Genomic DNA, 14,781 nt, shown 5'->3' with positions numbered 1-14,781 from the left:
AACCGATGAACTAAGAACATGAATCAATCATTCCATCCTTTGCCTCTTGACTCTTCCGCTTTGACTGCTCATGTGCTCTCTTCACCACAGCCAAAGCAGGTCTGACACAAATCTAATATTAACAGATGAAGCCCTTCTCTCTCTGCCCCAGGTCAGCTCCTTCAGATGAAAATCACTTTAAAAAGAGGACAACTGACCAGAGGCTCCAGAACGATGGTGAAATTGAATTACTTTTTCTTGGAGTGTCTTTTCTGAGCGTAATCTCCTTCTACAGACCTTTGTTAGTCTGCAGCTAGACCATTTCTTCGCATTTCATATAAAGACCTCTCGCCACTCTAATTGTGACAAGGCATTGTACAGTACGTCTCACTCAGATTTAAACAAATTCATTAAGTTGCATTTTCTATTTTTTTTTTACTTCTCATTCATACAGTTTATTGAATTCTTTGCTTTTCCTTTAATGGTAAAAAATCAGCACGTCGGAAAACGCTGTTTAAGTCATCTTTTTCTTCCTCTAGATGTTAGCAATCACGACAAATTCCTCAAATGCTTATGTCTGCAAACAAAGGGGATGTTTGTAATGCCAGACCTTGACCTGCAACCAGGACAAGGAGGAGGAGTAGGCTTTTGAAATGGGGACAGAGAGAGTGAAAGAAGAAAAACAACCATAAAATCTTCTTGAAATTGGTTTATAGAGATGAATGTAAGGACAATTTAGTCTTTACTGGAATAACATTAAGGCTATGAAATCCAACTTCACAGATGTGCATCTGATCAGGCCAACTTGGTTCATGTAATCATCTCCTTTACACATATCCTGGATTCTAATCGGTGTGTCGTGGTACTGCACCACTGACTCACTTCCTTGGCATTTTAAAAGCTGCATCTCTGCACCTTACAGTCATTGTTGGAAAAGCTGGTGATTGTTAGTACATCAGGGGTAAAGCGTGTTATAGCTGGTTAAACCAATGAATGTAAATGTGTTTTTTGACAGTGTTTAAGCGGGTGTCTGAAATTGTGAAAAATTCTACAAAAAGCGATTTGTCGGGTGGCGCTGTACTTTGATTTTCCACTAAGAAGCTAGCAGTTGTGTGCCATGCTGACATTGCTAGCACAGTTACAATGGTGTTTAATAGGATTTTTTTTTATTATCACAAATAAAACTATTGACAAAAACAATTAGGTCAAAAGTGTTAGAGATAAATTTTTAGAGATGGAAAGAAATTAAACTGATTCAGTGATGTACTGGAATTCTTTTGTGTGGCAATTCACATGTCAAAAGTCGGTTTTTTTATCAATTATAATTTTATACATGTTTGCATTTGAGGTGATAAAAAGTTGCCATACCTCTACAATTCCTCAGGTGGCACACTCTAAACTACTTAAACATTGGCAGGCAGCACAGCATTCTGTGCGGTAGGAAAAAGTTATTTGTCTAACAGGAATTATGTAAGTCCGGATATTAATAAAACCATGATACAAAAGTATCACAAAAAAACTGAATCTGCACCTAGGTAACATGATATCTAATTGTCTGGTTCCTGTTGATTCCCATCCCTCTTATTTTCCCACACAACATTTTTGAGAGACTAATTAATGACAAAGTCAACACAGAAGTACTAGACGAAGCGAGAGAGATTTGGCTCAGCTAGATAGCAATCTAGCACAGTGGTGCTGCATTAACATGAACGTTAAAGCTTTTTGAGCTGATCTGTTTGATCAGCATGTACAGATGAGGTTGTCAGGTTCCCACTGAGACCACTATCGCTGAGAAGGTGAATAGCACTGTAGGAAACTGTTAACCACTGTTTACAACCATGTTAGTGTTACAACACTAACATGGTTGTAAAAGGTTATTTATAGTTTAACTATTAGACAACCTGTTGAGCATGAATTTTGTATATGAATATGTTTTTATAGACGGAGAGAGAACTCTCGTAAACTTTCAGTATGTATCAGCCGGAGGAGAAAACAAGAAGTTTATGCACATCAAATATAGATCGTCTATTAAGAACGAACACAGAAACTAGGCTGTCCTTAAACTTTCAAAGTGACTGACCCATTTATTTTTTATGCTGCATTCTAATAAACATGTACTACAGTATGTCCAGAGAGAATGAGTGTAATTTTTAGTTTAGATAGAGCTCTGGTACCTGAATGTCCTCCAGCAGCTCTTGTTTGCGGCGCCGGATGTTCTCCAGCTCCTGCTGCTCCTCAGGCGTGAGGTCCTCTGGCACTAAGGGGGGGAGACAAGATCATCATCAAAAAAAAAGCCAAACACACCATTAAGGATTATTGAGACATAACAGGTCACTGATACTAAAAGCACATTCAGTATCCTGGAATTTAAACTTGTTAATATTGATTTGTGGAAAAATTGGCTGCTTGTTGTCAGACTCTCTGATACTCCTAGCTAACAGTTTCTGTCTATTCTGGTGAACTGGTTTAAAAAAAAGAAAAGCAATAAACAAAAGCTCTAGTCTTATGTCTGATCCTCATTAAGCTAACTCCCTAGTCTAATTATTATGAGGAGAATAACATGAGTGTCAATAGTATAGTAAAATGATTGGCCAAAAATGTCAATTTAGAATTTTGCCATTTTGACAAAAAACTATGGAGAGTTTTTAAAGCTAAAAAAAAAAAAAAAAAGAAAAATGTAAAACTAATAATTTTATTAATGGCAAAATGATGGTGCATTTCATCAATGCCTTCATACCAGCTTTATTACAGTTTATTTTTACCAGACTAATAGGCTACTTTAAACGACCTAAATGGAAATACAAATAAAGAATTAAGTGCGGTTGACCAGAACTAGCTGTATGGCTACCCTGTCAAAGAAAGCAATTAAGTTTGCACCAACGCGACTTAGCCCATTAGGACTGCAGAAGCTTCATATGCGTCTCAGCTGTACTTTGGGATACATTTTTACATGGAATGAGCGTTGTGGAATTAGATAATTCATCCTGATAACTCACACTGTATTCACTTTCTGGGTTATTAACTTCACAGAGCAGGAAAATTTTGATTGACCAAGACTTTTTGTATTGTACTTACAGTACATGCATGCCAATTTTGAAAAAACCTAAACAATTCCTTCAAAACCATTTTAGTGACACTGTAAACAGGAATTAAATTGCTCTCCTAGTTCCTACTGATACATATAATTAGTCATAATTTCAGGTTCAATAACAATAATGAATTAATGATTTGTCCATGTTTGGGGAAAAAGACAATTTTTAAAACTAAAAATTTAAGGTTTGTTTTCTCCTTCCAGTCTTTAACCCTACACCACTTATTAGTTAGTAGTGATTTGAATTTCTTTCATTATTTTCATATACTGTATGTGTTTCATCAATTTTAGCAATTATCTGAGGTAATTCTAGGTTTGTGTGAACACACTGCTGGATAGTGAATTATGATATCAGCAAGTATGATTTCAGCAAATTGCAAAGACCATGCATAAAAAACTGTGGAAATTGAACAGAAAATTATATTATGACAGCTAAGAATATAACAGCACTAAAACAGCTTATGTATTGCTCAATCATGAAAATAAACAATTGTGGAATTACAAACTGAATATAACCCTGTTAGGTGAGAGAATATTTCCTATACTACATGTGTCTGACCTCACAGTGGTCCCCGCATGCTAACTGTCCACCATGACACCACTTCCTTCTGTCACAGTTACCAAAGGGTTCAAAGGTGTGTTGAAGCTCTCATATCATTCGCTTATAGGAAATAACTGGTTAAGCAATACTGTGGGGGTGGGAGGACACATAAAGACTGGCTTCTCACTTTGGCAAAGAGGACAAGCTCTTTAATGCACTTATTCCCTAACATCTTAGTAATATCTCTTACTCTCTGCCTCCCACGGGGACATTCTCTCACCCACACACTCGCACAAAACCTCTCGGCTATTCATAATTCATCAAGTAATAATTTGCCTATTTCTCACAGTGGAAATTCATGCATGATGTACTGCAAAGGGAGAGGAATGCAGGTTTCTAGCTATATTCGTGAGGTACATCTCTGATGTGTAAGACTAAAAATGTTATTATACATATTATAAACACACACACACACACATATATATAGACTTTTATCTTGTGCTTGAATATGAATTGCTTCTCCAAATTTATATACCACCATTCAGGAAACCCCTTTTCCTGTTCAGCCTGAGTCATCCTTTTAAGAATTCTCATGAAATCCTCGCTGTGTGGTTTGAAAATGCACATAAGATGCTGAAAATATTTTTGAGCATGAATCATATTCATATCTCATCATTTATTCACTTTTATTCACACGGGGCTGTTAACTGTGGCTCTTGGAGTCTTCGCACAATGGAAAAAAAGATTCTGTTGAAAGGGTTGCTGTTACTCATAACACAAAGAAATAATCCTTCATTAATCCAATACTAATTAATTTGACTCGAGGTAAAATTCTTTCCAAATATATCCAAATGACTAACTAGGTTTACACAAGAGGGAAACGCGAGCAAGAAAACAATAGTACAAAAATTTTATAAACAAGCATGGGCCTCGAGTAATGGCTGTAGTGATTTGCAACATGGCTGTGCAGAACAATAGCACAATGTCCTCTGCACAGCGAAACAGATGGAGTTATTATGCTCTCTGATCAGCTGATCGCGGCTCTCACCTGCTCCCCCGTCAGACTCGATCCAAATGGACTGTTCCAGAGCTGCCTTTCCAACTCCTACGCTCATCTGAACATTTCAAATGTTCTTTTTTTCTCAGACTATTGAGATCCTACATTGCATTAACTGAAAAGTGTTTAACCTTTCATCGGCCAAGAATGCATTAGAAGCACAGGCATTACAGGTCAGCGACAAAGCGAGAAAGAAATGTAACGACTAAGTTGATTCTTTTCGGTTCTAGAGTTACCGAAATAATAAGCCTCTGCCCAAATACACACAGCCTCATGAAACATTTTCCATTATTGGTCAATACTGTTTTATAGCTGCAAATGCATTTGCCTTTAGAAAACAGGAAGTATTTTTGCCTTTCCATGGAATGAATGAGGTCATACTGGGGTGTGCACACCTTCTCAAACCACCGCAAGTCCACCCACAGCATTTTTTAGATGCTACAGTGGTGGGGATGGACCACAGCCTGGGGCTGGGATGAAAAGAGATGTCCTGTAGCAGGGCCTCTGATGATGCTCTGGCACCAACGCCTAGAAATATTCATGAACCTCTAAGAGATGGCACCCTTTCACTTTATTTTTAGGTCAGACACCAGAGCAGCACATTGAGTAAAAAAGAACTTTAGAGTACTAAGGAAAAAAACAGGGGCATAAATTACATTATTAGGTAACTGCTGACCAGCAGGTTTCCTAAAAATTTATTATCAAATAGTTTTCTTCGGAGTGAAACTCATGAAAATTACAATAATTCATGCTATTAAATAGTCGGTTACCTCAAAGTGTTATAACTTTTGTGACAGAACTCTTCATGGAAATAAAGACAGCAGGAAGAGAAGTAGATTGTAAGCAGGCCGACTTAATCGGTTAATCACAAAAGGACTTGCGGAGACCTAACATCTTCAAATAAGCTATAAGCAAGCTTGCGAGGATGCTGGCTAGTAAGGAAAGCTAGGCTAATGTTAAATCACAGCTCAGTAGTTGTCAATTAGTGCAATTAATCAATTTACGATTAATCATTAAACTTTCTTTAAGCTGCTTTTCTTTCGTCAACGGGTCACCACAGTGGACCATCTAATCCACACACACAACAGGTTTCACGTAAAGTGCCCTAACCAACACAACCCTGCTATATCTAACCAAGCTTGGGACCAACACTGCATGCAGTGCCTGGCTAGTACAGAGTGTCGCAGCCACCAACAGTGGGGCTCAAACTCAGAGCCTTAGATCCCCAAATCAACAACCATGCCAGCTTGAGCCACCACTTCAATAACCCACGATTAATTATTAACTTTTAGATGTTAGTTTCTTATTTGTAGTTGCCCGGTGGCCGGAAAAGGGAATAAACAAATGATTCATTCTTTTTTGTTGTTGTTGTGTCACGTTTAAATTTTACCAAATGGCACCTTGGGTTTTAACGTCAGTGTTGTAGCTCTAACAGTGTTGTAGCTCAGGCAGCTGACAGAACAACAATATTTATCTGTGACCAATTGTCCTGTATTCCAACGATTCAAATCAGGAACATGCAGGTTGTTTAATACAGAATGGGACAAGAATTTATAAAAGTCACAAATATTGATGTATCATTTCCAATAGTCTTTATTAATGCACTTAAGCAGGTCACTAGTTCTTCGTATGTTATTTTTCATCATGTTATTAGCTACCCTGTTTAAGCCTAATCAATTAGGTTTCCAGGCAACCAAAACAGGACATCGGCGCCTTCACTTGTCCAGTAGGCTAGATAATAAATTCATAATATAACCATGCCTTGGTATGCTGTGTTGACTGACAGAAAAAAAAAATAATATAAATTGTCGGAAATGTGGAAAACAGTCACATTCTCGGTTAATCACGTCGAAATTATGATATTTTGCTTGAGTTCTAGTAAGTCACAAACATCTACCGTGTTTTGACGGAAATCCCCCAAAACATTTTTTTTCCTCCTCTTATTTCTCTTTCAGTGTGCTACATCGACAGATATCAGTACGGTGCTTACCACAAAGAACAAAGCTTTGCTTAGAAGCTCAGATATCATCTGTCATTGCCCTAAAAATTACATGTTTATTAACAGTTACTGCATTTGACGCATTTAAACCTCGCATGATTGGGTTGTCGTGAATTCAAACTCTTACTGACCGCAAATACATTCTTCTGCTTTTAGCATTTTATAGAAAGAAGAAGCTGAAACAGACCTAAAACTTGTATCTGTTCCAGCAGATGAGTAGCACAATATGAGACTGCCCACATATTCTCATGTAAAGCAACAAATTCTCCAAACACAGGGTTTTTCCAATAAAAACTAACACATACACCACAAACTGCAGTAGCAAGTAAGCATTCTTGTAAGCCAGTGATGTATCCAAAAATTGTAGGTATGATAAAGGAAGGAACCATGAACCATAAAATAGGGCTTTAGTAAGATATGTAAATTAAGTGATTTCCAGTTATTTTAAATTAAATCAATAAAAAAAGAAAATCAGGAAAACCATTTTTTTTAAATAAATAAAAAAATAAATAAAACACACTGAACAAGTTTTCCAAACAGTGTTTAAGAAAAAAAAAACCTCTGGATCAGATTTGCATTTCGGAGTAATCCTTTTCAAACCAGTCTAGCAACTAAAATGTCAATTAGCTCGCATCTGTGTGATCTTTCCTTTCTCTGAGGAACCTGCTCTTACTGGACAGTCTGAACAATGATCAGCTTAGGACCATATTCTCCACTGTACACCACAGATTATTTACCCAGAGTGATTTCAAATCATTATTAATTACAGCACATAATCTTATTCTCATGCAGACACAAAATGTTGTGATAAAATATTATTATTAATTACTGAGTCTTTTTCTTTCTAATGATTTTTGTTGCTCCATTTGACTGTATTAATTTATCAGATTCTATTATATAATTATTAATTTACCTAAAATATCCATTCATAAATCAATCAGTTCCAGTATGCGTTTTATTTTATTACCCATTTTAGTCATTTTAGCTATTCATGCTCAAACAAAAATTTAATAATCATTGTTTTTTGTCCTTTTTTCATTTTCGTAATAGCCATGGGTTAAACAAGCCAATTAGATCTTCCCCCATTGTGACCTTATATAAGATGACCAACACCACCCCCCCCTTCAAAAGTTTAAGCTCTTATCAAGACCTGCTCCTCTCCCCACTTTCATCTTGTTTAATTTGACTGCTCTTTTATTCTGTCCAAGATTTCTTTGTTGATCCAATGCCATGTGCTCCATAAAATCTAGCATCTCAGCTAACCTCCCATCCTGATGTCTTCCGCTTCCCTCAGTCTGACCCCCATCTCTTTTCTGAGGAGGGCAAAGCGTGGACACATCTGCCCTGCTAATGACACATAGTCATTTAAAACAGCCTCATCCATCAATTTGACTTGAGACTAGGGTCATTTTCAGAGCTTTGAAGAAACTGGAGGCCAGAAAGCTGATGTACTACAGTGTGAACTTACATGGCTTGTCAGCAACTTTAGCGTTGCAGTTTTACTTAAAACAGAAATACAAAAAGATACATAATGAGCACCTTTAAGATTACATATTGGCAAAAAAAATTATTCTGTTGAGTTTATGACAGTTGTATTATTCTCTCACTTTACCTGCCAACTAAACCAAGCCAGGGTATAAGTGGTGGGAAATCCATTAAACAAAAAAATTATAGTACCTTATGTTAGATAAATAATATAAGTAGTGAGGCTATAGTGCTGTTAGAAATAAAAGAAAAAATCCATACCAGGAAACACATCTGTAACACATGCTAACACCACAACACAATGGTCATTCCTGCCTTTCTGTATCCTTTCATTCAGGTCAGTCGGCTCTATGTTCTTCAGAAGACATCTTCAAGATTAAAATCCTGCCAAGAGAGACGCCTGCATCAGCAAAGCGTAGGACTTTAAACGACCCTCACCTATAACCTCTTGCACTTGGACTAACCTAGGCCACAAACACACAAATGGTGACAGTTCAGCAGAAAACAAGGCCGTTAGGGACTCAACCTGGGCTGCGGTGGAAAAGAGATCTCAGTGTTCGACATGGGAGTTGTGGGCCAAACTGGCAGGAGAACACAGAAGCAGTGGGCAGATCACAGATAGGACGAACCCACACAACCTTGACTAGCATTAATAAACTTGGTCTATTCTGAGGATGAGATTTTATGTGTCCTCATTTAACTCCCACTAAAAATGCATCATAAACAAAATGGAGTTCCCTCTTAAAACATTGAATTGAGTAAAAATCCCGTGTACGCACATGTTCAACTCGCTTTAACTTTAGCCAATCCTAGACATTCGTTTAAAGTTTAACGATTATTTAGATCTCGCACCTGGCCCACACAAACCGTATGCTGAGGGACATCACTTTCACTGATTCCACTTTCATCCTCACACTTTCTAAATTTATCACTGATAATAATTGCGTATTTAACTCCAAACTCCAAGCAACCGCATTAGAAATCTGGGCCTCTATGTAAATAACTAGAACATGACCCTATAATGATTTCGAGTCACAGAGCTTGTCTAAAGCTGCTCACATTTTACAGCCTGGCTATAAACTAGAGCTTTATTACCCAAGCTTGACCCCATGGAATCAAAATAAACTGCATCTACAGACAAGCATCACCTGATCCACTGAAGACTTAGTAAAGATCCACTACTATCTACTTATGTGATGTTGCGTGGAGTCAGAACATTGTCTAGGATAAAAATCTGACCTTGTGATGTGAAATTACACTCCTGTCACAGTTGAAGGTTCAGTACCAAGTTTCCTCTGGTATTAAATTACCAGGTAGAAAGGAAAATGGGGAATTATCATATTATATTATATAATATATAATTAGAAAAATATTATATTTTTCTAATTATATATAATATAATATAATATAATATAATATAATATAATATAATATAATATAATATAATATAATATATATATTAAATAATATATTTGGAAAAATATATGAAGAAACATAACAATGATAACAAAAAAATTCCAATAGTGCCAGCTATTTAATAAACCAGAAAAGACTTTCTCGCTGTGATTCTGCGGACATTTTCAAGCTGGTCTTTTACAGCTGCTTTTGTCTTAACTTTAAAATAACAACTTATACCTCATGATCCTGCCTTTTTTTTAACTATGTAAGTATAAGCTTCAGTGGGAAAAACATAAATGCCTCCATGTACATGTATGTCTTTGGCAATCAATAATCTAGCTAGCTAACTTTAGTGAAATGATTTAATCCCCGAAACAGCTGCACTCACCTTACAGTTAATTTTAGGGGTTTAACAAGAAAATCATTTTGTATGTTTATTGATCTTAAGCAAATCTTTACAGAATAAGAAATGCTACTTTGTTTACTGTAGATGTTGTAAGCAGCGATGTTGAAACGACATCAAATGCCCAAACTCACCGTTAAGGGGGTCGTCCACACGGTCCCGAGTAGGAAGCAAGTGTTTATTTGGTCTACCTAGTTAAAAACCAGAAAAGCTGAGTTGCAAGCTTCAGTTGAATTTATCTTTAGCCCTGCCTTGTAAATTTTCAGCAACCGGAGTGAAAGATGTTGTAGCAAGCAGTGCTGTGCTGTTCATTAGCAAATGAAAAAATAAATAAATAAATAAAATAAAAAGTTCAGCTCATTTTAGCCTGACCCCCTTGCGGAAGTGACTATGTCTATTCAGCATGGGCACTGATTACGAGACAGCTTTATCTAACATAGTGCTCAATGTGCTAACGCGAACATTTTCTGTTTGCACATTCTGTTGGCTAATCATCGGCAAGTCAACAGCAGAAAAATCAATAACTGCAGAAATTTTAACATTCAGTGAAACAGCTGAGAACTAGCTGATGTCTGTATTGATTTGTACACGTGTTACAGGTGATGTAAGCATCCAATCAGGACAGAGGTCATTCACACATGGCGGTCTTACAGACGCAGGAACTGAAAACAGGATGTTTAATTCTGAGTGATAAAGAGAGGTTAGATTAGATTAAGCTGGTCTAGTAAAAATGAATTTTAGATGTTTTTTTTACATAAAGCCATGCAAACCCATATTGCAAGTAGACTTGTATTAAAACTGAACAAAAAAAAGTACAATACTTTTAACAAAAGGTTACGATAAATAAAAAATTCTAACAATCTGTTAAGACTTTACATTTCTGCTATTAAGCGATTTCTGTAACACTGACCTGTTTTGTCTAATCCTCAAAAGAATTTTGCTTCTTCAGCCAGTCTTAGTGGACTTCTTAAATTACTGCTCGGTTTTGGTCAGCAATGAGAAGTATAACTGTACGACAGATACATCCTTTATATAATCCAGGGACAGTAGTCCAGCAGCAGAAGTGATAAATACCCTTTAATATCACAGCTAATCCAAAAATGCTAAGCAGCGATGTTAATAAAGCTAGAGAAAGCAAGAGGAACAGAGAGCGAGGCTTGAATCCGAGCTGTCACTTAGCAAGTATACTGCTGTAGTCCATCTGGACATCCCTTTCTCTGTCCCCCACCCCCCTCCGTCTCTCACTCCCTCTCCCTCTCCTTAGCTCGCAACTGCTGTTATTAACACAGAACCTCCCTCTAGTGGACACTCTCTGCCTTTCTTCTTACTCACACAGGATTTAGCAGATTGGTTTTGGTACTGCCGCATCTTCTTAGAGATTTAGAGGCAGGTAGGTGAACCTATATATCAATTCTCCAAAACACTTCTATGACACACAATGTGTTTGCTCATAAACTTACAGTAAATCGTTTGCGATGCATTTTAAAAATCTACATATTGTTAGATGATTTATGTTTTATGTTTTGCTGCGTATACTTTACTGCACTTGTGTAATTTTAGGATGGAAATGCTCATTAGAAAGTAGAGAAGTAGTACACAAGCATTTGAAATGATCAGGATAAAAATAAAAAGTTAACAAGTGACAGAGCCGACTGACCTGAAAAATTGCACTGAACTCAAAGTGGTTTCCTGAGAAGCAGGAAATAAAACCAAAAACCAGAGAAAATAGGGTGCTGAGAACAGGAAACTATGACCAAATAAAGAAAATGTAAACCAAAAAAAACAAAAAACAAAAAGGAGAGAGAGAGAGAGAGAGAGAGAGACGAATGGGGAAGATGACAGTCTCACAAAATCATGTGCGTGTGTGCATGTGTTATAGTAGTAGTAGGTCAGTCAGTTCAGGAAATGGCCCACTCGGGTCACTCAGTCACACTCGCCATTTCTCATCAAGGCAATTCCCTTCGGGAATAATAAAATGTATTTTCTGTTGTTCTTTCTATCTATCTGTTCGTCTATCTATCTACCTACTTATCTATCTATCCATATACACTCATGTAGACACAGAGACTTGTTCTGAATCTCATGATTACAAATGCATGACTGCTTTAATCCCAAGGTGAATGGCGCATCTCCCAATTACTCATCTTTACTGTACTTTCTCATCGATCCAGAAGCGACCTGAGTCAGTGTGATCTGGAAGACGATTGCTTCATTGAGAGCTCAGCGTATCATCACTCACTTTAAAAAAGATGACAAAACACTTAGTCATGCAGAAGCTGATCTATTAAACGCCGTCGATTTATTCAAGTGCATATTCCGTCAATGGGTTATCATCTATATAATGTACATTCGAGAGTCAATGTTTTTTTGGGGGTTTTAAATGTACAAAAGCACTACAAAAAGTATTTTATAAACATCAAAAAGCTGTATCTCTTGTTTTGTTGGTTGTTTAAATGTCATGTCTTGTACAAAGTGATAATCTTCTGCTTCACTCCAGTCCAGTAGATGGAAGTAATGCATCAACCACACATAAACTTGAAAAAAAGAACTCTCATAAGATGTGAATGTTTGCAGAAAATGTAAGCTAAAGCTGTGTAAAGTTTTGTGTAGCGTTGTGTAAATAGTTTTTAAAAAAGTGAATCCACTCTCAATCGGAGCCATTTCCACATGTTTGGGTCATTAACGGAGTTCCTAGGAGGCCAAAGTTTCAGACATGATGCAGGCAGTCTGATCATAGCTCTGGTGTACTGAGAAAACTTCTACTGTACCTTGATGGTATCCAAGCACTTGGGAAACTCTGAGATAAGTGCATTAGTGTAGCAGGGGATAACAGTGCCTTGCAAAAGTATTTATACCCTTTAAACTTTTTAACAGTTTGTCACGTTACAACCACAAACACTTTTTTTTACTTTTTTTAACCACAAACAAAAAATTTTATTTGTAAATAATATTGAAAACCATTTAACATTTTTCTTCCATGTTACAATTATGTGCCACTTTGCATTGGTCTATCCCAATAAAATAACTTTACGCTTGTGGTTAAAATGTGACAAAAAGTAGAAAAGTTAAAAGGGTATGAATACTTTTGCAAGGCACTAAATATAGAGAATTAAAAAGGGTTTTTAATTCTCATAACTGTGTTCTGCTATTCCATGTAATTAAAAGTCCCATTTGACTTGAACACACCTCATACAATAACTCGTTGCATATTTTGATTATGATAAACAAGCTGGTTGTTCCTCTTATTGCTTACATTATTATTAAATGTAGCTTGTCTTTTTACAGAGAAACAGGAAGTATAAACTCCTCTGTCCTAAAAACTTTCCAGTGCTGGGAAACTTTGCAAAGGACCATGGCTGTTATAAAGAGCAATGGGTTTTTTTGTTTTGTTTTGTTTTGTTTTGTGTTTTTGGTTTGCTGTACAAATGCTGTGTTACAACTTTTTAATCAATTATATATGTTACAGCTGGGACTAATGTAAACCTTCTGACCAATCGGATTTGAGAATTCAACTGTACTGTGCTATAGCAAAGTGAAACATGCATGTAATATAGCATAATATGTGATGGAAATTATTCATTACATGTACTACAGTGCTGTGCAAAAGTCCTGAGCCACCCATCATTTCTTATACAAAATGAAATAAAATGATTCAGATTAAATTAAAGAAATCTGAGCAAATGTTTTACCATGCCAGGATGCAAAGTGCCTAAAGATACAATTTAATATGTGTTAAAGTGTCCAACATGAGCAGCATTTCCCTTTGTTTGTTTCAACCAGAGAAGAGTTCAGCATCACCAGTGTACTAATCACTGGCCTGATTATCTGTCATCATACGTATCTGTTTCTTAAGCTCTAAGTACATTTACATTTAAAGATCTGGCTAACGCTCTTAAAGCGACTTACAAAATGGCTTTAAGTTTCTGTAAGTTAAATGGCTTTAATGCTTGAATAATTTCTAGATCATTTATGTATTGTGTGGTTTAACAAACAAAAAACATTCCACTGAAACTGCTCAGGTACAGGGACTTGACTGAAATGGACTGAGCCCTTCAGGAAACCTTAGGAATTATTCCTCAAGTGTACATTACAAATACAGAAAGTCTGGCTCTTTGGAAGCAAAATATGAAGAGTGGTGAGTCTGTTGCACAGTACTGTGTGCAAAGAATAAACCAAGAAATAGCATAATGTAGTGCTAGTGTAGGAAAATCAACAACAGGGTGGTGTAACACAAGTGTCCTATTCCTCCACACAAGTTTGCCAAAATTATTTCTTAAATCATAGGAAAATAAATAAATAAATAAATAACAAGAATAAGAATAAAAACCCATATCATACTTTTTAACTCTACATATGTTCAGAGTAATAAAATAATGCTGTGTAACTTCCATGGAACAAGTTAGTTTCTGTTATCAGCCATAAACAGTTGCTTCCTTCCCAAGAGCTTTTTTTTTCTTTCTTGAAGATAATGCAACAAAAACAAAGTTTGTCATTTTACTGGGAAACAACATACTTGTCAGAGCTGCTGTTACTGTTACTGACTTTCTGACCAATCAAATTCAAGAATTGCTATTTTATTGTTATTCTGTCTAAAATGTAGTAATAATGAAGGCAGTCTGCTTAGGAGTTAAATTTAACAGGTTAAAAAGGTATTATTTGCGCTTCTGTGATAATTTAAGCATTGTTATTTTCACCAGAAGCATAAACTGTACCTTAGACCAAAGAAACATTCAATAATGTGCTATAATAATATGATAAAAAGTCGAACCCTGGAGAAGCTTGATCAGGGTGTGAAGGGAGGATGGACAGACAGACGGGGCTCCTCTAA

At 36.4% G+C, this 14,781-nt stretch overlaps 1 protein-coding gene across 4 annotated transcripts in view; it reads right to left on the bottom strand.

The window, feature by feature from the left end:
* The window catches only part of cyth1a (cytohesin 1a), a 57,216-nt gene that overhangs the window by 19,764 nt on the left and 22,671 nt on the right, over positions 1-14,781 (bottom strand). For 2 of the 4 annotated variants that reach the window (XM_053514128.1, XM_053514129.1), the window contains exon 2: positions 2,154-2,236. In XM_053514128.1, the coding sequence (XP_053370103.1) occupies positions 2,154-2,236 (83 nt within the window). Of the gene's footprint in view, positions 1-2,153; positions 2,237-10,087; positions 10,109-10,863; positions 11,101-14,781 lie in introns of those variants that run through there. The other 2 variants (XM_053514130.1, XM_053514131.1) reach the window with 2 other exon arrangements.

The sequence above is a fragment of the Clarias gariepinus genome, chromosome 16, assembly GCF_024256425.1.
Source record: "Clarias gariepinus isolate MV-2021 ecotype Netherlands chromosome 16, CGAR_prim_01v2, whole genome shotgun sequence".
Lineage (NCBI taxonomy): Eukaryota > Metazoa > Chordata > Actinopteri > Siluriformes > Clariidae > Clarias > Clarias gariepinus.
Note: the sequence above shows the minus strand (reverse complement) of the source record. Positions and strands in the feature narration are given on the sequence as shown.